The 23248-nt window shown below is 40.8% G+C and overlaps 1 protein-coding gene and 1 pseudogene across 1 annotated transcript in view; one reads left to right on the top strand and one right to left on the bottom strand.

The window, feature by feature from the left end:
- BNC2 (basonuclin 2) overlaps positions 1–23248 on the top strand; it is a 458860-nt gene that overhangs the window by 166008 nt on the left and 269604 nt on the right. The window contains 1 exon segment of the mRNA XM_031654267.1: positions 20726–20809. Within this exon segment, the coding sequence (XP_031510127.1) occupies positions 20726–20809 (84 nt within the window).
- Positions 14580–15020, bottom strand: LOC110741416 (annotated as a pseudogene).

The following is a 23248-nucleotide window of genomic DNA, read 5'->3' as shown; positions in this document are numbered from 1 at the left end:
AAAGTCATGTAACAAAAATTCAACTCAAGAATATAGCACAGAAAAGTAAACTATGAGTGGACCCTTGTGCCCTATTTGTAGAGTTTTAAGTACATGATTTATATATTTCTATAAAAAAATGATTTTGTCAAGATAGACCTCTTGAGTTTAATCTAACGGTGTTTGCATGATGGCTTGTTCTTTTTAAACATATATATTGACATTGTTTATAGGAAGTCTTAAACCAATAAGCGATCAAGCTCCATAGGAAAATCAAGTTGTATTTATGGACTTGGCACTTCAAATTTTAGGTGAATTCATTAGATTTTTTTTTCTTACATTCTAGAGAATAACCACTTCAAGAATTATTTCTTTTTATTATATTTGGTCTAGTAACATGATGATAGTTTTTTTGGTGATTTGTTTTTTAGTTGTAAATTTTAAAATGCAATTTTTCAGGAGAATGTTACTCTATGTCTGATTTTTATTTCTTTTACTAAACAGCCAATTTTAAAGTTAATTATTTAAATACTAGAAAAAGTATTTAATGTTGCCAAATTAAGGAGAAAAATCTATCAATTAATATTTAGATTATCTAAAATTATATTTGTTATCCTAATGATAGAAGCATTTTTTAAACTATAAAAAGGATGTTGTAGTTGTGTTTAGCCCTTTCCAATTTGATTTATTAAAAGTTTCCTTTCATAATCCAAGAGGGGAAGAGTGGAATTACTCCAGTATCACATCTTTCTAATAAGAAAATTTCAGTGATTTAGGAATCTTTTCCCCATAAAAGTAAAATTTTCTTAAGAAGTATCATTACTTGTTCTTTCAGTGTTTTTCTGCTCCCATTGTGCCAGGCACAATTGTTTGGCTTTGGAAACTTGGTGGGATAGTGAAAAAATTGGTGTTGTTTCCGATTTTAATGCTGCTATATGTTAGCCTTGTGACTTTGGACAAGTGAGTTTATCCCTGACCTTTATTTTCTTCACTTTTAAAATGAGGAAAAGGACATGTAGCTTACAGATTGTCAGGAAAATGAAATGAGACAACACACTTGAAGTTCCAGTACATAGGAGATACTTAATAAACTTTAGCTCATCCTCCTTTGACCTGCTCTGTGGCTTATTCTCCAGTTTTTATCCCTTGGGAAGCTTGAATTTTTGGAAATAGTAGTGTAGGGTGATGGGGGAATAAGTTTAAATAAAATGTTTTAGTTTCTTCATTTATCTCTAGGAAAAGAGATATTAGGCCATCAGCAGATGTCTTTTTTTTTTTTTTTTTTTTTAAGTAAGAAACTCTGGCATTATGTATTAGTCTACGTTTTTACCACTCTGCAAAATTTTCATTAGGTTAATCTTTGTGGATGTCAGAGTGATGCTATTATTTCTGTGTTACCAGTTTTGGTACAGGTAGATTAGAAGTAAAGTTGGCCGATTCTACTGGGTCCTGTTTACTTTTGTATAATCTGTTCTAATCATTTGCTTGAATTAAAGCTTCCTGCCTTATAGTCATTAGCATTTGATAGTAGAGCTTGAAACTTGATTTAATAAGTTAGACTCCAGCCTCTGTCCCTGGTTTTGTGAAAATCTACTTATAATCGTGGAATTAAGGCCACACTAAATCTTCAAGTGTTTACACCTCTGTAGAATTAAACAAAACAGCAGCAGTCAACATACATGTGTATCTGGGCAATACCTCATCTTCATTTACAGTCTTGCAGAATGCTTAAAGGGTAGTTAAGGATTTAGGAACTGTTTGTTGAGCAAAATAATGTGCTTCTTTTTATTGTTTTTTAGCCCAGGATTATGTTTTCATAAAAAATAATTGTGTTCCCATGTGAAGTACATTAATGTTATTGTAGATAGTCATTTTTTTTTTTTGGAGACAGTCTCGTTCTGTCACCCAGGCTGGAGTGCAATGGTGTGATCTCGGCTCACTGCAACCTCTGCCTCCCAAGTTCAAGTGATTCTCCTGCCGCAGCCTGCTGAATAGCTTGGATTACAGGCATGAGCCACCACGCCTGGCCAATTTTTATATTTTCAGTAGAGACGGGGTTTCACCTTGTTGGCCAGGCTGGTCTTGAACTCCTGGCCTCAAGCGATCTACCCACTTCGGCCTCCCAAAGTGCTGGGATTACAGGCTTGAGCCACCACTGCCGCCTGTAGATGGTCTTTAATTGGTATTACTATTTAGCCTAACATCTAACTTATTTTAGCCTGCCAAAGTTTGAACATACTGCGTCTTAAGATCTAAAATAAATATTTTACTTAGTGTTTCCTTTGGCTTGTTAGTAAGCATAAACAAATGAAAATTGATAACTAATAACTTTATTGCTACCTTTTAGCACACATAGTGTGCTAGGGATGGTAGCCATAGTATCTAATTTATGCTTACAAAAGCATTCATGGAAGGTACCCATGTTTGTTTGTTTGTTTGTTTGTTTTAAATTGAGACAGAGTTTCGCTCTTTTTGCCCAGACTGGAGTGCCATGGCATGATCTTGGCTCACCGCAACCTCTGCCTCCTGGGTTCAAGCTATTCTCCTGCCTCAGCCTCCTGAGTGGCTGGGATTATAGGCATGAGCCACCACCCTGGTGGCTAATTTTGTATTTTTAATAGAGACAGGGTTTCTCCATGTTGGTCAGGCTGGTCTTGAACTCCCGACCTCAAGTGATCCACCTGCCTCGGCCTCCCAAAGTGCTGGGATTACAGGCGTGAGCCACCGCGCCCAGCGGTACCCATGTTTTCATTTTACAGATGAGGAAATCAAGGCCTACTAACTGTAATCCAGCAAAGTTGATTCCAAATCCCTTGCTTTCCCCCTTGCTGCATTCTTCATATATAATTTAAGCTAGCTATTTAAAAAGAAAAAGGAAAGTTTGTTGTAGAAACCACTGGTTTTATTTCCTTTCAAATTAAATTTTACGAGGAAGTCAATATGTAGAACTGATAAAAATCAGAGCTGCTCTAGATGAAAAGAGAGAGAGCCAGAGTCCCATCTTTTAGGCCTCTCCTAGGGATCCCTGGAATACTTGATGAGAAAGCCTTAGCCTAATACCCCCACACGCCAGAAAATGAGGCCTAGTGAAACTCTTCAGTTTCCCCATCTGGGACTTGAGGGTTTTATTTATCTTGTGCTTGGAGATGATGTTATTATGTGGAATTCAAAGGGAAAGCTAAGCAGTATAATTTTATTTTGTTCATTCATTCATTCATTCATTCTTGAGACAGAGTCTCACTCTGGCGCCCTGGCTGGAGTGCAAGGGCACAATCTCAGCACACTGCAACCTCTGCCTCCCAGGTTCAAGAAAGTCTCATGTCTCAGCCTCCTGAATAGCTGGGATTACATGTGTGTGCCACCATGCCCAATTCATTTTTTTCTTTTGTATTTTTAGTAGAGATGGGGTTTCACCATGTTAGCCAGGCTGGTTTTGAACTCTTGACTTCAAGTGATCCATCTGCCTCAGCCTCCCAAAGTGCTGGGGTTACAGACATGAGCCACTGCACCCGACTGCTAATCAGTATAATTTTAAAAGTCTATGAAGGACTGTGGGGTAAATACCACTGCAAAAAAAATTATAAGCCGCGTTGCTGGCATGCACCTGTAGTCCCAGCTACTTGGGAGGCTGAGTCAGGAGGATTGCTTAAGCAGAGGAGTTTTGAGTCCAGCTTGCGCAACACAGACGGGGTGTTGCTTTTGTTACCTGGGCTGGAGTGCAGTGGTGTGATCATAGCTCACTGCAGCCTCCAACTGCTGGGCTCAAGTGATCCTCAGCCTCCAGAGTAGCTGGGACTATAGTCATGATACACCAAGCCTGGCTAATTTTTTGTAGGTATGGGGTCTTGCTATCAAGACCTCAAGCGGTCCTCCTACCTTGGCTTCCCAAAGTGCTGGGATTATAGGCATGAACAACCATGTTTGGCCTCATTGTAAATGTTAATTTTCAGGGTACAAGTTTTGTTTCATCCATAGCAATTAAGTGATTTTACTATGGAACGAGTCTGAAAAAAACTAAGTCACAGTTTTATGTCTAACTGAAGTCTGTCTACAGACTCTACTTCATTTTGAAGGTTAAAGTTTGGGTGACTGTGTATTACGTTATAGCATGTCTATTAAAGACATATACGTACGTATACAGGCATATGTGTGTAAACATAACAACGGAGAAGATAATGTGGATCAACTTAACTGGGAAAATAATGTCAAAATCACTATTTTAAATAAATTGCTTGTAAAACAAATTAACTGACATGATAATTCTGTAATATCTTTATAAACCAGAAATTACAGGTTTTCTCACCAGATAAATTCACATAGGGAATTTATATAGCTCTTTATTAGAAATATAATATCTCTTTCATGAATATAGTGAGAAGAGTCCAGACTTTTTAGCTGGATTTATCTGCATTTGAACTGATCTCTTTCCTATGTCACTTTGTGAAAGTTATATAACCTCTTTGAATCTTAGTTACTTCATTTAAAAAATGGGGCTTAGAAATAAATGATGCCTGTGAATTCTGGCACAGAGAGGGTGAGTTAGACCAATTTCTTCTTCTGTCTGTTACTATCGTAGTTTGCTAGTTTTATGCAGTTTTCACTTGGTATCTGTTTATCAACAGTGCCACAGTGTTCTTTATACTTGCATCATGTACATACTTGGCCTTTTCAATTACTAGTTTAAAAAATACTTGTGTCACTCTTGCAGAAGTCTTCCTTTTGCAGAATAAAATGAGGGTGGAGAGAAATCTCTTCTTTCTTACTCTTCACTGAGAATCAGTCACTGAGCAGCATAATTCTAAAATCTTATGTGGCTTTTGGGTACTTTATGGACCTTTTTATGGTAACCCAGAAGCAAGGCACTGATTGAATTAATACATTTCCATCAAGGGACTATGCTGTTAGCCTCTCCTCCTCCTCCTAACCCATGCATGCTTCTATAAGGGACTTTTTTGTTGCATTATTTAGGTTGCCACATATAGTGGGGATGACAGTTTATAGATGTACAGGTTATTGGTAAGCATTATAGCCTTTCTGTCTTTAAAACAAAGGGAAAGGAAAAACCAAAAAAAAGAACAGCAACAACAAAATCACTACCCAAACCAAAAATAACTTAAAAATACCATCTTAGCTTTCTGGAAAACCCAGTGCCTTATAAAATGTAGAATCTAAACTTTGCATACTGATTTTAATTTTTAATAGTTTAAAAACTTTTAAATACAACTTCTGTAAAAAGGATATGTGTTCATTGGTCAGATCTGATTAAGAAAATTACAAAGAGAGAAAACTGCCTGAAGGGCTACCGCCAAGGAACTGTTAATGTATTTTTAGTCATCTTTCTTCATTTACAAGTACCTACCAATGTATGAATAGATAGTTACATAAAGGGATGATGTTACATGTATATGTGACTTTTTAAAAAAATGCAGTGTTACCTTAAGTATCTTTCCATGTCTGTAAATATAGATATTCATCATAGCTTTTTTTTTTTTTTTTTTTTTTTGAGACAGAGTTTCGCTCTTGTTGCCCAGGCTGGAGTGCAGTGGCACAATCTGGGCTCACCGCAACCTCCGCCTCGCGGGTTCACACGATTCTCCTGCCTCAACCTCCCAAGTAGCTGGGATTACAGGCATGTACCACCATGCCCGGCTAATTTTTTTTGTGTTTTTAGTAGAGACGGGGTATTGGTCAGGCTGGTCTCGAAATCCTGACCTCAGGTGATCCATCCGCCTCGGCTTCCCAAAGTGCTGGGATTACAGGCATGAGCCACCGCGCCCGGCCCTCAGTATGACTTATAATGGATTCCTAGCTTGCCATTGTATCATAATTTATTTAATGAGTTTTTGGTTTGTGGATTTTTTTTTTTTTATAAAAAGCAGTGCTTAACTATGAACATCCTTGCTTGCGCTTGTATACTTATTTCCTGAGGATGAAGACTTAGATGTGATACTGCTAGGGAAGGCAGCGTAATTTTGCACAATTTAAGAGAGAGATTGGCAAATCTGTTCTCTGCAGGGCCAGGTGGTAAATAGGTAGATGTATGGTTTCTGTAGCAATTATTCAAGTTTTTTATTTGGTAGGACCAAGCAACTGCATATGTAAAGGAATAGGCAGGGCTCTATTTCAATAAAACTTTATTTACAAAAGTAGGCAGCAGAATAGCATTTGGCCCACAGGCTCGTTTGTCTACCCTGGACTTGAAACTAAATAGAAACTAATTTGGGATGAAAATTTATCCCTAGTTTGTTGTAAACTGCTTTTACAGTTTTTTAGAAACGTATTCCTATCTCAGGGCAATGTAATGGGCTGATGACTTACTTTCTTTCCAGGTATGTGGTAGTGAATACTTAATTTAATTTAATTTAATTTAATTTATTTTTTTTGAGACGGAGTCTCGCTCTGTCGCCCAGGCTGGAGTGCAGTGGCCGGATATCAGCTCACTGCAAGCTCCGCCTCCCGGGTTCACGCCATTCTCCTGCCTCAGCCTCCCGAGTAGCTGGGACTACAGGCGCCCGCCACCTCGCCCGGCTAATTTTTTGTATTTTTTAGTAGAGACGGGGTTTCACCGTGTTAGCCAGGATGGGTCTCGATGTCCTGACCTCGTGATCCACCCGTCTCGGCCTCCCAAAGTGCTGGGATTACAGGCTTGAGCCACCGCGCCCGGCTTAGGTTTAATTTTTTTTTTTTTTTGGAGATGGAGTCTCGCTCTGCCACCCAGGCTGGCGCGATCTCCGCTCACTGCAAGCTCCGCCTCTCGGGTTCAGACCATTCTCCTGCCTTAGCCTCAGTAGCTGGGACTACAGGCGCCCGCCACCGCGCCCGGCTAATTTTTTAAATTTTTAGTAGAGACAGGGTTTCACTGTGTTAGCCAAGATGGTCTCGATCTCCTGACCTCGTGATCCGGCCGCCTCGGCCTCCCAAAGTGCTGGGATTACAGGCGTGAGCCACCGCACCTGGCCTGAATACTTAATTTTAAAGAACTTATTAAAGGAGCTTCGCATACCGTCCCCTACTCCTGAAGCCTAGTACATTTTAAACTAAGAGGTTATATACACCAGTATATATTTTTATTATTCTATACTTTTTTTTTTGGCAATAGAGCCTCACTTGTCGTCTAGGTTGTAGTTCTGTGGCAATCTCGGCTCACTTCAACCTCTGCCTCCCAGGTTTAAGCAATTCTTGTGCTCTTAGCCTCCCGACTAGCTGGGATTATAGGCATGTGCCACTACCCAGCTTTTTAAAAAGACGGGCTTTCGCTATGTTGGCCAGGCTGGTCTTTTTTGTTGTTGTTGTTGTTGTTGTTGAGACAGAGTCTCGCTTTGTCGCCCAGACTGGAGTGCAGTGGCCGGATCTCAGCTCACTGCAAGCTCTGCCTCCCGGGTTCACGCCATTCTCCTGCCTCAGCCTCCCGAGTAGCTGGGACTACAGACGCCCGCCACCTCGCCCGGCTAGGTTTTTGTATTTTTTAGTAGAGACGGGGTTTCACCGTGTTAGCCAGGATGGTCTCGATCTCCTGACCTTGTGATCCGCCCGTCTCGGCCTCCCAAAGTGCTGGGATTACAGGCTTGAGCCACCGCGCCCGGCCCGAGGCTGGTCTTGATCTCCTGGCCTCAAACAGTCAACCTGCCTCAGCCTCCCAAGTGCTAGAATTACAGGCGTGAGTCACCGCGCCCTGCCACGTTGTATACTTTAGATTTCAGCATATGTCGACAACTTGTTAGACAAGGAACGACCTCTTTAATTAATTAATTAATTTTATTTTTGTGTATTTTGAGATGGAGTCTCGCTCTGTCACCTAGGGTGGAGTTAAGTGGTACAATCTCGCCTGCAACCTCCGCCTACCTGGTTCAAGCGATTCTCTGACTACGGGCACGTGCCACCATTCCCAGCTAATTTTTGTACTTTTAGTAGAGACGGGGTTTGACGATATTGGCCAGGCTGGTCTTGAACTCTTGAGCTCGTGATCCACCCGCCTCGGCCTCCCAAAGTGCTGGGATTACAGGCGTGAGCCACTGTGCATGGCAAACTCTTTAATTTATATTGCAGGGCAGATGGGTATTTTCCCCCTTGTAGGAGGCTGCTGAGTTGGAGTCATGTTCTAGAGATATTCAGAAGTAAGCTGAAAGGAAAGTCCAGTAAGAGGAAAAGAATCATTTCAGCAGAAATATACTACAGATCAGCAGGGTGACATTGAGTTAGTTACTGAACCTTAATAGGCTAAATTATACTCAAAAAAATGCTCTGTGCATAAATAATAACATTTTTACATCTTGAGTTTCTATAAAACAGGAATTATTGGCCCCTACTTGCCTTACAGGTATTTGTTGAGGATCTGCTGGAATAATGAAATAGTTAAAATCACTCTATTTGTAACATTGTGTCACTGGTGCCCTTATGAATTTTAAGATATTTATTTATTATTTAGTATGTATTTGTTGACTATCTGCTATGTGTAAAGCAGTATGGCGAGTGCTGTTGGGAAATACAAAGAGAAATAAGTTAGTTCTTGATCCTAAGGAGAGAAAAACATGTATTTACAGTTCAAGGTGTGATATAGTGCTTAGAGCCCTAAGGAACAGGGAGCACTTGGGATAATGAGATCCCTTTCATCCAAGGGTATCAGGAAATTTCATGGAAGAAGTGGCATCAGGAAATAGGGACATTTTCAAAGGGAGAATACAGGCGAGGGTATTCCAAAAAGAGCAGCATGAGAGCTATTTCAGGTTAGGTAAGTCCAAATCAGTATGCAAGAGACATAAAATATTCTAATTAGAGTGTCTATCAAGCATTTTTCATGAAGAAGGAGGAGAAGATAAAGCTGGAAAGGCAGGTTAGAGCTAGATTGTAGAGGACCTGGAAAGAACTGTAATTGGTAATTGGTGGGGAGCTATAAACATGATCTAGGAGAATGTGTTTGACAATTGGAGGGGTGGTGTATAGCACTAGTTGGCAAGTATGGAATGATAAAGTCAGGATTATTGCTAAAGGGTTATTGCAGAGGTCTGAGCATGTACTTGTTAGAAATATTCTGGAAGGTGTGTGGGGGACAGCTGAGGGGATTGAAAGGGCAGAATGGACAGGCTATCAGAACTGACTGGGTTTAGGAAATAAGGAGAAGGCTTTTAATAATGATGTGTGGTTCTGAGTCTTTGTTAATGGGATTATGGTAATAACATTGAAAAATATAGCAAAATTCAGGGAAAGCTGTAGTAAAGGAAGGAGACCAGTGAACCTATTTGCTTTGCTTGTTTAGCTTGAGATGTTAACTGGATGCTTAGAAAATTCTAGTGAGAGTTTGAAAATGCAGGACTGAAATTCACATGAGAGGTAAGGGTTAGGGATTTAGGAGCCCTGTTCACACAGAGGTACGTGACAGATGAAACTTGAGAAGAGCTTCACGTCACTAATGAGAATGCATGAAAGAGAGAAATTGTGGCCACATGATATGGCTCATGCCTGTAATCCCAGTACTTTGGGAGGCCACAGCAGGAGGATCACTTTGAGGCCAGGAGTTCAAGACCAGCCTGGGTAACTTAGCAAGACCCCCCATTTCTATCAAAAAAAAAAAGAAAAAAATTTAGCTGAGAAAAATCACTTCTCAGCTAAATTGCAGGGCAGATGGGTATTTTCCCCCTTCTAGAAGGTTGCTTAGTTGGAGTCATGTTCTAGAGATATTCAGAATTAAACTGAAAGGAAAGTCTAGGAGTTTAAGGTTGCAGCAAGTCATAGTTGCACACCACTGCATCCCAGCCTGGGTGACAGAGCAAGACCCTGTCTCAAAAATAAAAATAAAGAAAAAGAAAATGGTATTTTAAGCATTACTTACCATTGGGTAAGTCAATTACATAAGTAGCTCTGTCTTTTTGTGAGGCAACTAGTACCAAAAGAAAAGCAAAAAAGAGTATTCTACCATTTATAAAGCATTCTTTTGTCCACTAAGCTTCTCTTCTTAGCTTCTAAAGCTACAGGTTTCAGGAGTAAAGTATGTTCAGTTTGGGAAAAAAATATTTTTATAAGATCCCCAAGGAAAATATAACTCCCTTTTACTTTATCTTCTCTCCACTTCCTGAGAACCTCAGTAACAAAGATGTTACTGGCAGGAGGGGTTTGTATTCACTTTTTACCTGTCTAATACAGAATACTGCAGCTTTTCATCTCCCCTAGTTCTCACCCCAGTTGAGATCCATGCATTTGGGATGGGGGTAGGGGTATCCCTTAGAAATCAGCTTTGTATGCGTTTGCACATTTTTCTCTTTTTAGTCTGGGGTCCTCAGCAGGCTTGGAGGGGGAATTGTGTAGTACACAGTATGACTTATGTTTGACTTGGGAAAATTTTTCCTGTATGGAACAGCAGGACTGAATCTGCTTTCTCATTTCCTTTCTTCTTTTAACATTACCTATGTTCAAGCTTTGCATGCAAAGAAAACCGTGTTGATTCATTGATCTTCGACATGCTACATTATGAGCCTTGGCGGAAGGTAAAGGCTCCCCTGGCTCCCCTGTTTAGAGCATCCGGAATTCCTCTGGTCTGTTGGTACCATCTGTGGCCTTCCTTCAGGCTCGGTCTTCATAGTAAGTCTAACTCATGTCAAATGGGGCAAGGTGCTAGTCCAGAGTAATTTGCATCTCTAGCCAACCACTGTGCATTTACTCTAGTACTAAATGCTCATTGTGTTTGTCTCTTAATCTGTGTATGCTACTTAAACTTTTTTTAAACAAAAATCATAATTGGTTTAATGTAGGTGGTTCAATGAGTAGTTTGTGAAGTTGAATTTTTGGGAGCTAATATTTGTTTTTCCCCTTTCTGATGCCGCAACACATTCTTCTATCCTATTTCATACAAATTCACTATTCTGCTTTTTTTACATGCGTTTTTCAATCATCCTTTTCCCTTTGGTGTTAAGTTTAGCGAGGGAGGAAACACTTTCAATTTGTTCCATGTTTGTGCCTCTGATGAAGTAAGTAAATACAAAATGGGTGTATTTTCTTCCCAAGTAAACTCTTTTCTTAAAAAAATGCCACACCCTCCCCCCAGAATACAGCATTTAGTAGCTTGATGGTCATTACTTGAAGGCAGCCTCTTTCCTCACTAGAGGTAAATACATCTTCACTCTTGATTGCCGTGGAAAGGCAGGTAGAGAAGCTGAGTGAAGCAAACCCAATGATTGGATCAAGTTGACCTGGATCATTTTAAAGTGATTTTCATGTAAATGCTACAGTTAATGTCTGTCCCCACATAATTTCTTTCTAATGTTTGCAGCAGATGTGGAGTTGGCCTTACCACTGCTCAAGTTGCTTGCTATTTTGACTTTTTCTCTAAGCTTTTCCTTTCCTGGCTTCCTTTCTTTTCTTCACAGAGTGAGATGTTGGTGGATAAGGATTTTATGCCCTGGTGTATGCTCCTTCTTCTTTCTCTCCATTGTTTTAAGTTATATCTTTTCTAAAACTAATTTACCATCTATAGAGCTTTTGCCTTATGGTTCCTTTTTGGTTTTCTAGTTTACATGGGCTAGTGAGCCTCAAACTTTAATGCTCGTCAGCATCACATGGAGGGCTTGTAAACACAGGTGAGGGACTCCACCTCCAGTTTCTGTCACAGTGGGTCTCAGGTGGGGCATGCAAATGAGTTTCAGACATGCTCTCAGGTGATGATCACAATAATCTTTGGCCAAGAAGCATGCCTTGGGCACTGACCGGGAATTTTGGTTTTGTCTGTCAGTTTTCTGCCCACCCCCAGAGGGTTGGGTTCTTCAGATTTTATTCATGCATGTTCTCTGGTAACTCTTTACTTTTTAATTATTTATAGACCAAGCTGCTAGCATAAGAGAACTCAGAAAATTACCTTATATTTTAATTGTGAAAGAGTTGGTTGCAGGAGGGGCAGATGTACAGCTTCTTGCCACTCTCACTCCCTCATCCTCCAGTGAAGTCTTTTTTGTTTGTTTGTTTGTTTGAGACTGAGTCTTACTGTGTTGCCCAGGCTGGAGTGCAGTGGTGTGATCTCGGCTCACTGCAATCTCTGCCTCACAGGTTCAAGTGATTCTTTTTTTTTTTTTTTTTTGAGACTGAGTCTCGCTCTGTCCAGCCAGGCTGGAGTGCAGTGGCCCGATCTGCGGCTCCTGCCAAGCTCCTCCCAGGTTCCACACGCCATTCTCCCGCCTCAGCCTCCGAGTGGCTGGGACTACAGGCGCCGCCACCACGCCGGCTAGTTTTTTTGTATTTTTAGTAGAGGCGGGGTTTCACCATGTTGTGGGATGGGTCTCGATCTCCCAGCCTGGTGATCCACCCGCCTCGGCCTCCCAAGTGCTGGGATTACAGGCAGGCCACGGCGCCCTGGCCTCTTTTTTTTTTTTTTTTTGGGGCGGTGCAAGCTCTGTCGCCAGGCTGGAGTGCAGTGGTGCCATCTCGGCTCACTGCAAGCTCCGCCTCCCGGGTTCACGCCATTCTCCTGCCTCAGCCTCCTGAGTAGCTGGGACTACAGGCGCCCGCCACCGCGCCCGGCTAATTTTTTGTATTTTTAGTAAAGACAGGGTTTCACCGTGGTCTCGATCTCCTGACCTTGTGATCCGGCCGCCTCGGCCTCCCAAAGTGCTGGGATTACAGGTGTGAGCCACCGCGCCCGGCAGGTTCAAGCGATTCTTCTGCCTCAGCCTCCCAAGGTAGCTGGGATTACAGGCGCCTGCCACCATGCCTGACTAATTTTTGTATTTTTTTTTTTTTTTTTTTCGAGACGGAGTCTCCCTCTGTCGCCCAGGCTGGAGTGCAGTGGCCGGATCTCAGCTCACTGCAAGCTCCGCCTCCCGGGTTCAGGCCATTCTCGTGCCTCAGCCTCTGGAGTAGCTGGGACTACAGGCGCCCGCCACCTCGCCCGGCTACGAGACGGGGTTTCACCGGGTTAGCCAGGATGATCTCAATCTCCTGACCTCGTGATCCGCCCGTCTCGGCCTCCCAAAGTGCTGGGATTAATTTTTGTATTTTTAGTAGAGATGGGGTTTCTCCATGTTGGACAGGCTAGTCTCTAACTCCTGACCTCAGGTAATCCACCCGCCTCGGCCCCCCAAAGTGCTGGAATTACAGGCATGAGCCACCACGCCCAGCACCCAGTGAAGTCTTTTAACAGTAAGTCCCTCTGAGCCGAGAGCGATCTATTCAGTCATTCTAAACACAGCATCACTCTAGGAAGCCTTCTGAAAGGTGGTTGAGTTGGCCCTTGGCCCCTAAGTGAGACCAAGTAACTCTGTTTTTAGTTTCCCCAGTTGCTTATAATATTCCTTTGACCCTTATGACTTGCTTTCCTTTCCCCTATATGGCTTCCGTGATGGTCTCAAAGTTCTCAGCCCTCATTGGATTGGTATGCCGTGGTGATGCTTTTGTGGGCTGGGGGCAAAGTAGCATTTACAGATATACTGTGTACCTACTGAATGCTTAGGTGCTTTACATGTGTCATCTCATTCAACCTTGCCAACCCTGCACAATAAATGTAAGTATCCTCATTTTACAGATGCAGGAAACAAGGCTCTGAGATAAGTGAGCAAGTTTACAAGATATTGCAGTAGAGATTTAAACAGAGGTCTAATTGCAAAGCTAGAACTCTTTCAGTATTACCTGTCTTTGAGATAGCAGGAGTTGAGCGTTGAGGATAGAAAATAAGTTAACCTGGGTGTGGCATACTTCAAATTGCATTTAATGTCAATTGTCAGAGTTGACAATATATTTGCCCATAAACAACAATCTGGGGTGTTCAATTTCCAAAATAATGTATTACAAGAATGATTGGAAACCAATAGAAAATAATAGAGTTCTGTACCCTTTTTTCTTGAATATAAGAACCCTCTGGGTGCGGTGGCTCACGCCTGTAATCCCAGCACTTTGGGAGGCCAAGGTGGGCAGATCACTTTAGGTCAGGAGTTGGAGACCAACCAGGCCAACATGGAGAAACCCCATCTCTACTAAAAGTGCAAAAATTAGCCGGGCGTAGTGGCGGGCACCTGTAATCCCAGCTACTTGGGAGGCTGAGGCGGGAGAATCACTTGAACCCGGGAGGCAGAGGTTGCAGTGAACGGAGATCACGCCACTGCACTCCAGCCTAGGTGACACAGTGAGACTCCATCTTCAAAAAAAAATAAAAAGACTGGGCACGGTGGCTCACGCCTGTAATCCCAGCACTGTGGGAGGCCGAGGCAGGCAGATCACGAGGTCAGGAGATTGAGACCATCCTGGCTAACATGGTAAAGCCCCATCTCTACTAAAAGTACAAAAAATTAGCTGGGTGTGGTGGCGGGTGCCTGTAGTCCCTCCAGCTACTCGGGAGGCTGAGGCAGAAAAATCGCTTGAACCCAGGGGGCATAGCTTGCAATGAGCCAAGATCGCGCCCCTGTGCTCTGGCCTGGGTGACAGAATGAGACTCTGTTTCAAAAAAAAAAAGAACCCATCCATGGATCTGGTACAAGTGACTTCATTCTCATTTTCTCCAATGCTAAAATCCAGGTAAAACAAGACTTGCAGGAAGTACGTGAAATCTGTGCAATAGTAGGATGTTTTTCAAGTAAAGCACTAGCGAAGTCATTGAGAGAACTTTGTCTTAATTTCCCTTCTGTGCATTTTTTTTTTCAGTCTTTCATATGATTTTATTTTCTTCCTTCAACCATAATAATATGATATCCAAACTTCGTCTTAACCGGTGGGTCTGTAAACACAGGCTTATCCATCCCACTTACAGGCAAGGCAAATGCTGGTTCTTGAAATGGTCCCACCATGGACCCTCTGGTCATCCAACCCAAGTCGCCCCCTTGCCTGGCTTTATCTTCACTATACTGTGAGGCCACTTCATTGAATCTCATCCCAGACTTTAACTTTTCCATGGCTTCCATGATTTTGCCATGTTTTTCACATAGAATGTGTCTGACCTTTACTGCATTGCCAGCACCTTTGGGACCTTGAGCCTTCTTGTCAGCACTGTCACTCCCAGAGGCTGCTCCCCCTTTCCCCGCTTTTCCAGAACCACTTTGTCCTTTGGGCGGCATCTTGGAAGCTTGTTGTTGAACTCTCCCTTCTGTCCATTTTTATCAAATGTAGAGGGAGACCATAGTGATAGGTTTCAGTTTTCTCGTTTAGAAATAAAAGGAGTACAATGGAAATTTCTCCTCTTCCTTACTTGTCTGATGTGGGAATTAATAAATATTATGTGTAAAGTCCTTTCAGCACTCTGGAAGAAAGATTCTATGTAATTTTAGCATTATTCATGGTCCATTAGGCTCCTCAGGGTGTCACCAAGGAAGAGAGATTTTTGCCTTTTATCCCATATTTCACAGTATAAAAACAAGGTGTTTTTGTTGTTGTTTGTGACTGTGAAAATCTCCTGTAATTGTACCTGCAGAGGTTGCTCCTATCACAGAGCCCAGGGCACTGTTCTTTGGCAGCTCCCCCCGGAGCATCAGTTCCTGAGGAAGAGCAAGAGTGAAGCTTAGTGAAATAGCTCCTGGTGCCTGTGAGGACGTCGTACCTGCTCCACCCCAAACCCCGGCATCCCCCCACCTCCGTCATCTTCTGTGTCTCTCAAGCTGTTGCATAACAGAATCACATACTGATTGACTCTTTTCCGTTTTCTTTTATCTTATGCTGATCCTATAGTTCATTGCTCTGAGATAACTCCAGAGGAGATCTGTGTCTGTTTCAGGCACTGGCACCTGTCCTATCCAGTTCCTCTCCTATAAAATATCTCCCATCCTTATCATGTTCCTATTGCTACAACTCTGCCTCATCTGAGGACTGTATAACAATGAATGTATTTCTGGTCATTCCGTATTTGAAAATGGATAAATACTGTGTTGTATTTATTTATTTATTTATTTATTTATTTATTTATTTATTTGAGACAGGGTTTCACTCTGTCATCCAGGCTAGATAAATGCTGTGTTGTTAGTATGTATATATGCATGTATGTATGCATGTATTTGAGACAGGGTTTCACTCTGTCACCCAGGCTGAAGTGTGGTAGCACACTCATAGCTCCTTTTAATTTTGAACTCTTGGGCTTAAGTAATCCTTCTAGGATTAGGTGCATGTTACCACACCCAGCTAATTTTTCTTTTATTCTTACTTTTCTTCCTGTGTCGCCCAGGCTGGTCTAGAACTCCTGGTCTCCTGCCTTGGCCTCCCTAAGTGCCAGGATTACAGGTGTGATCCACCACATCCAGCTTGACACTGTTTTGATTTACTAGTTGCTTTCTGTTCAGGGAGCAGTGGGTTCCTTCTTCAGCCTTAGGTTCTATATTCTTGGTCCTTCTGAGTCTTAGCCTGGGGTCCTGTGGTAGAGAAAGTTCAGGCCCAGAATTTTGTCTTCTAGTTAAATTGTAGGCTGAAAAATGAAGGTAGAATTTAATTGCATACCCTGCCACGTAGCTCACCTTCCTGTGTTTCTGCTTTTGTATTCATTTATTTTGCAGCAGTGTGTTTAGCGTGCATCTTCATCTTTGCAGTGTTGGGTAATTTGTTTATTTCTTTATCTCCTCTTTCTCACAGGGACTCCTGGTGAGCTTATTGTCAAATCTACTTCACTTAATGGTCTTCCTGAACTCTTTGTGTTATCGGAGTGATTTTTCCTCTTGCCGCTTGGCATTGTATAACCCCTGAAATTAGGCTGGAGTGCTGTTGGGTCTTCCCTTTGGCTTGGAATCGGGCAGTGCTTGTACCTAGCCATGTCGCTCAGGAGCCCTCTGATGGGGCTTTATTTCTGTTTATCTCTCTCCTTCTTTTTTTTTTTTTTTTTAAACTTACGTTGTATATCATTCTTTTCCAAGGTCTTTGTCCCTTCAACACTGCCAGACTGAAGCCACCAAAACACATACACTTCAGAACTGATCTGGGCTTGGGGCCAGCTTGACTGAGGAGACGGGAGCTCACATGGAAGTTAGTTTGTTTATTTAGGCTGTGACTTTCATAGTGTCTATCAGGCAGATGCCTACCTGCATGTTTAATATTTAAAAGTAAAATGGAAATTTCAAGTGGACCCTGGCTCTGCAGGAGGCGTCCCTGACTATGAGCCCTTTTCTTCATAACGTGATTCTTTTCTCAAGTTCCCATTTCTGTGCCTTTTTCTTTTCCCCTTTGTCCCGTTCCTACCACCCATTTTTCATGGCCATTCATCTTCAGATATTTTCAACGGTAGCTCCCATTTACAACCTGGAGCTTTTTATGGCTTCTTTTCAGGAGTCTGGTCCCTAACAGGATATTTTGTGTGTGATCTCAGTAAACAAAGAACGCGTGTATGTGTGTGCGTGTGGTGTGTGTGTGTAGGAAGCCTGCCATATTTCCTCTCTGCCCCACAGAAAATGTGTTTTCTGGAAGCCCTTTTGACACTGAAGTGAATGCCCACTGGCCCTCCCTTGTTGAATTCTCCTGAGGGGAGAGAGACAGGCCTTTATACTTGTTGTCCTATCTTTTGTTTCTGCTGATTATACACAAAGTAAGTTGTAAATAGCTCTCTCACACACCATGATTCCTTTGAGGTATGTATGTACAGGAGAGTAGATACATACTCAGCCTCCTCTTGCCCTGGGGATTTCAGAGGGTCCCTTTTAAGGCCTCTGACTTCCTGTTACAGCACTAAGATAATGAAATTTACATCAGTTGTAGACAGTTATTCCATAATTAAACCTGTGGCGTAATGTTTAGAAATATTAGCTGAACAGTTCACCTTTTTTTTTGTTTTTAAGTTAAATGATTTTATTACTTTAAAAGCAACATATACAGTCATACAAAAAGAATAAAAAGTTAAGTACCTGTCATCTTAATCACTGTGAGCATTTTGGAAAATCTTTGTAGAACTTTGTACTATATAGTATGTCTTAAAACAGGCACTAGATGCTAGGACAGAGGAAAAGTGGATAAAATGGAATTCCCCAAATCAGTTTAAAATTAAATAATGGTTAGGCACACCCCATATTTTATTATCCTAATTTACAATGGAGTGATAATAAGGAGTTAGACAATTGATACCTGATTTTTCTTCAGTCATTTTTTGATTGCTTATAGCTGGCTAACTTCGGAGGTTTCTAAATCAAAAGGTGGAATGAGATGTACTAAATTACAACTAATTAGGTTATCAACTTTTGTCTCTTTTGTATCTTCCTTAGTATGTTTTGAATTCAGGAAGAGATATGGTTTGCCTCTCCGTGCTGAAACATTTCCCTAACTGATGATGCTGATTGTGGTGGATGGGGGAGAGTGTGGTATGTTTTTAGACTGTGAACCCTTCAGTGAACTTCGCGAACCAATTTTGATTTGAATCTCTAGTTCCTCATTTTTCAGAATATGGGAGTCCACTTTCAAAGATTCTTATGGGTATATTTTTCCGCTCAGAAATCCTAGCACTCTAAGTTTGAAAATGTACCCACTTCCTTACTAGTTCCTTTTTGTGATTATGATTGTTGAAACATACTGGTAGTTTGCCACCGTTTCCTCCCAACTTACTCACAGAACTTTATGTTTTCTCTTAGAAACTGTGTATTTCTAAGTGTCTCAAGTTGTAATTGCATGTAATTTTAGTTGTTTAACTTTCTCCTTCCCTCTTGAGAATGTTTATAAAGTGCATTCTGTGACTGTGAAGATAAAAAGAACTAGAAACTTAGTGTTTGTGACGTGGTCAAATAATCTTAAGGTAAGTAGGAATTTGTTTTGTGTATGTGAGATCGGATGAGGTTTACACTTAATTTGCAGTATATGGCTTACTGAATCTGCCTTTGTTAAGTCACATTGATTGAGGTTTTATAAGAAGGTTTTGGGGGGATTCATTTTGATTTGGAATCTTGTAAGGTTAATTTTTTTCTTTTCCCTTCTGTTGCTCCCTGGGGAGAATTACTGTTGCAGAACTCATTAGTGGCCCTCCATATGTCAGCTGAGGGGTAGAATCAGCATTATTTCTATGTGTGACCCAACACAAATGCACAGTGTCCCCGTTCTTCTTGCTGCCCCATTTCTGTCTCATTCCTCAGTTAAGAGGATAAATTCCCTTTTTTGTTGCTTGTGTTGTCCTAGACCAAGGAGCAAGTAGTAGGTCTTGATTTCTGTTAGCACCTTTTTCCTTTGTTGTCTTCTTTGTAATTTCTTTCATATGAAACATCAACAAATACCTCTAGAATGGATGTCACTAAATGTAGTTATTACATGTTTTTTTTTTTTTTAAATTAACTTCCTTGAAATGTATTCTCAACCTTTTTTTGCTTTCTCATTCCTTAAGTTTGAATCCAGGCTTTGCAACTTAATAACATGTGACTCTGAGCTAGTTATTTACCTACTCAAAGCCTCAGTTTTTTTGTTTGTCGACTGGAGATGCTCATACTCCGTAAGAGTGTTGAGAGGAAAATGAGGGTTAATCTACACGTAAGATGCCCACATAGTGACTGGCACATTGGCCTCCATGTGTGAAATTCTTGGGTAAAGAGTGGTTATAAACTTCAAAGACAGATGACACTCTGTCCATTTTACCTTATGAGCCTAGTAAAGAACAAAAGACTTGGAAAGAATGAGAGAACTGGACCTAAAAATGTTTGAAGCGTTGACTGAGTGTGGGTTTTTTTTTTTTCCCCAGTAATATTCACTAGTGAACTTGCAAGGTGAGGTATACTGAACATTGTTTAAGTTTGAATGAGTGTACTGATTTTTGGGTGAAAAGAAAGAGGGAAGAACCTTCTAAGCTGACATGCATGGCTGAAAACTGATGTCTGAACAATGCGAATTGATTAGCACAGATGATTTTAATTGGAGTTTTAAAAAAGTGAAACTAAACAAAACAGAGGAGTGCTTTGATAGGGAAAGAAGACAAAGGTGAGATGATGCTTAGTTGATATATTGAGTTTAGGGACATATAGACAGTTATATGATTAGTGAGGGTAGTATAAGTCTGGAAATAATGAGGAACAGTTAGAAATTTTTAAAAAGCAGAAAACATGTTTAGGTGGAATCTAAAACCTTGTTTAATCTTAAAAAATCTGAAATGAAATAAGCAAGGGACAGTAGGCAGTATTTAAGGATGGTATTGACTAATTATAATAGCTTAGTTTTGAAAAAGGGATCTTAGTGGCTTTCAGTGTAGAATTTTAAATATAGAGAAATGTTCATTAAGTTTTAACCTTGTTTTTTTTATTATTAGGACAGATATATAAAACAAGGTTTTTAAACTTAAAGATAACATGTTTAAATGACTATTAATAATAAATATTGATAAATAGAAGTCTGCCTGTGCTAGCCTATACCAGGAACAGGAAAAGTAAATTTGAATACATATTTTAAGAATGTAAAGGAACTTAAGCATTGTAGAATGTATTGTTTTAATTCCTACATAAGAAAACTAAAGGAAAGAGGAAAAGAAAAAAATTTTGTTACCAATGTGAAACAGAAACTATCTATTTTGGTCTTTTCCCCTTCCTGCATTTCCTTCCTTCTTCCCCCTTCCTCCTGTCTGTGGATATTTATTAGGTGCCTACTGTGTGCTGCATGCTGTGAATACAAGGAGGAACAAAATTTATGTTGCTTTTTTCTTCTTGGAATTTACTTTCTGGTAGTTAATAAACTTTGTTATATGGTGTTCACTATATATTTGACATACTAAGTGTCACATACATGTCAAGCCACGATGACCTGTTGTAGACCCGCAGTTGGGATTTCCTCTCTCAGCCTGGGTCAAGTGTGACTGTGCAGTTCTCAGCAGCCTTCATACACAGCATCTAATGTGGCTGTATTCCCTCAGGTTCCATTGGCATGTACTGGCAGAGTGCTGGGGGCAGACTTCTGCCCAAACCTGGAGGAGCCAGACCACAGGCTGGAAGTCCAGGTTGGAGTCTTAACTGTTTTCTCAGCTGGGGGTGGTGTGACAGAAACTGTGGTCCTGGAAAGCCATTTGGGTATATCAGTGCCATCAGGAAAAGACAACCATTGAGACAGGTGTGAAGAGGGACTACTGTAGTGTATGCGCAGCCAAAGGTCCTTTTCAGGACGAGTTGTCTGTAACTGTAGATCATTTGTTTGTTCAGTCAAGAAATATATACATACTGCAGTAAGTACATGGTCTCTGAAGGTTGACTACCTAGAGTTGACACAAGTTGCTGTGAGACCTTTGGCAAGTCACTTAATTTAAGTGAGCCTTAGTTTTCCCATCTGTAAGATGGAGATGTACCATACAAGGTGATTATGAGAATTTAAAGGACCTAACATATATTCAGCAGTTAGTACAGGACCTGCCACATAATAGGTACCCAGTAAATATTAGCTTTCACCTTCTAAGACTTTTATTATCATGTGCTAAGGACTGTGCTAAGCACTTGGGGATATATGTGAGTAAGTCATGCTTCCTACAATATGGTCTCCTAGCTCAGGAGAACAGCAGCCATTCAACTGGGTGCTTATCAGAAAAGTAGGACTTAATGACAAATATCTTCTTCATGGATTGGAAGATATGTCTTGTGGTGTAGTAGGAGTATGTTAGCAAAGTACTTTTTTTGGTGAAACTGTTGAATTGAAATTCAGTTCATTTTGTGTGGTCTTGAGACATTAGAAGTGGTTTGGTGTATTACAAATTAAAAATGTAAATATGACATTTTGGCTAAAGGCATGCCTCCATTTCCATGTACCTTATAATATTTAAGGAATGTGTGTGCCAATGCAAAGATGCAGGCTTAAGTTTCAACATGGATAGCATTCCCTAGCATGAGGAAACTTATACTTTTTTTTTTAAGAACCTCCATTTGGCCTCATTTTCTAAATTTTCAGACTTACAAGATGAGCATAGTGAGCTCAGTTTTAAAACATTTGTACTGATTTAGAACCACAAATGAGAAAAGAGAACCATTTAAAAAATGGACTTCTACACAGTGAGAATGAGGGTGGAAGTGGTGGTTGGAGGAGGTTTCAGTTTTTATGGTACCGAAGGGTATGCCATCTCTAGCACACCTGCTCTTGGCCTAGGGAAGACCACCTGAGCTCTGCTGTGCCCCAAACTGGTACTGTCTGGGTGGTGTATGGCTGTGATACAACAGAAAAGCAGGTGGGACACATATGAGACACGATCATGTATTTCCTAGTTCTAGAAAGCTAACAGCTTGTGTGTGACACGCAAATGCAGAGTGATGGAAGACTTTTTGTGGAGAGTAGTCTGATCCTTGACCTTTTTTGGGTAGGACAAGTGATGTTCTTCGAACACATCACCTGGAATGGTCTGTCATGGGTGATTGTTGGAAATCTGTTTTTAAACCTTGAGTTACAGTGAAAAGAAAAATGGGTTTTGCAGATGTGAGTGTGTGAGATAAAACTGGAAAAAAAAAAACCTATTGAGTACATTGACATACTATGGGAGAAAATGTAGAAAATGTTATATTTACAAGTTAAAGTAACATTCTGGTTGTAGATAAACCAGATTGTGGGCTTGATAGTTCAGCAAGGACCTTGCAAAAAAAGACCAAGTTCCTGGACAAAGTAATGAAAGTGATATTATTGGATTCCTCATTGCGGAACATCATTTTGGTGGACTGCGTGGAAATACTGAATCTGTTAAAAGATGATCAACTATGGAGAGTTGGTCAAGTAGCTGGGACCCACTTGAAGCATTTATTCCTCTCTTCTTTTTCCTCTGCCTTCCTAAATATGACTTTTGCACATTTTAGAAATACCTAGTACATATCCATATTATGTCCGTCATAATAAACTTGATGCTTAATATACTTTTCACCAGCTATCTATTTCAGGAGTATTTTTTAGCTTAGATTGTTTTCATTCTTGCCATGGCATGTGTCCTCGTCGTTTTTAAATTTTTTCCTAGAGAATGAGCCATTTCTTATTGTTCAGCACAGCTTTATACTCTAGGGAACTCACTATAGGACTTGCCAGTCATCTCCTCCTCCTGCTTGTATCATAGGCTTTCCCCCAGGGCTAGGCATTATCATCACTAGAGGATTTGCTGTTTGGCCTCTTGATTCTGAGAATAACCTCCCATACACCTCAATTTAGGAGCAACGGTTTGTTTATATTCTTTCTTAGAAAGGATTTTTGTTTAGACATACAGCCTTCAAATCTGGTTTACTTTTATATTGTAGCTGACATAGGTTCTCATGACTGGTGGAGCCCCTTTCTGCTCTTTGCCTTCTTCCTTTTAAACCTTTACCTTTTATTCCTAAAATTTCAGATTTCTTAGCAGCTTTATTTTTCAATAATCCCAAGATCCCCTACTCTGTTGTGAATGTATCTTTGGTTTTGAATGACTGTCATCCTTCAAGTCTGT

The sequence above is a fragment of the Papio anubis genome, chromosome 13 (genome assembly GCF_008728515.1).
Source record: "Papio anubis isolate 15944 chromosome 13, Panubis1.0, whole genome shotgun sequence".
Lineage (NCBI taxonomy): Eukaryota > Metazoa > Chordata > Mammalia > Primates > Cercopithecidae > Papio > Papio anubis.
This window is presented reverse-complemented; position numbering and strand designations above follow the sequence as displayed.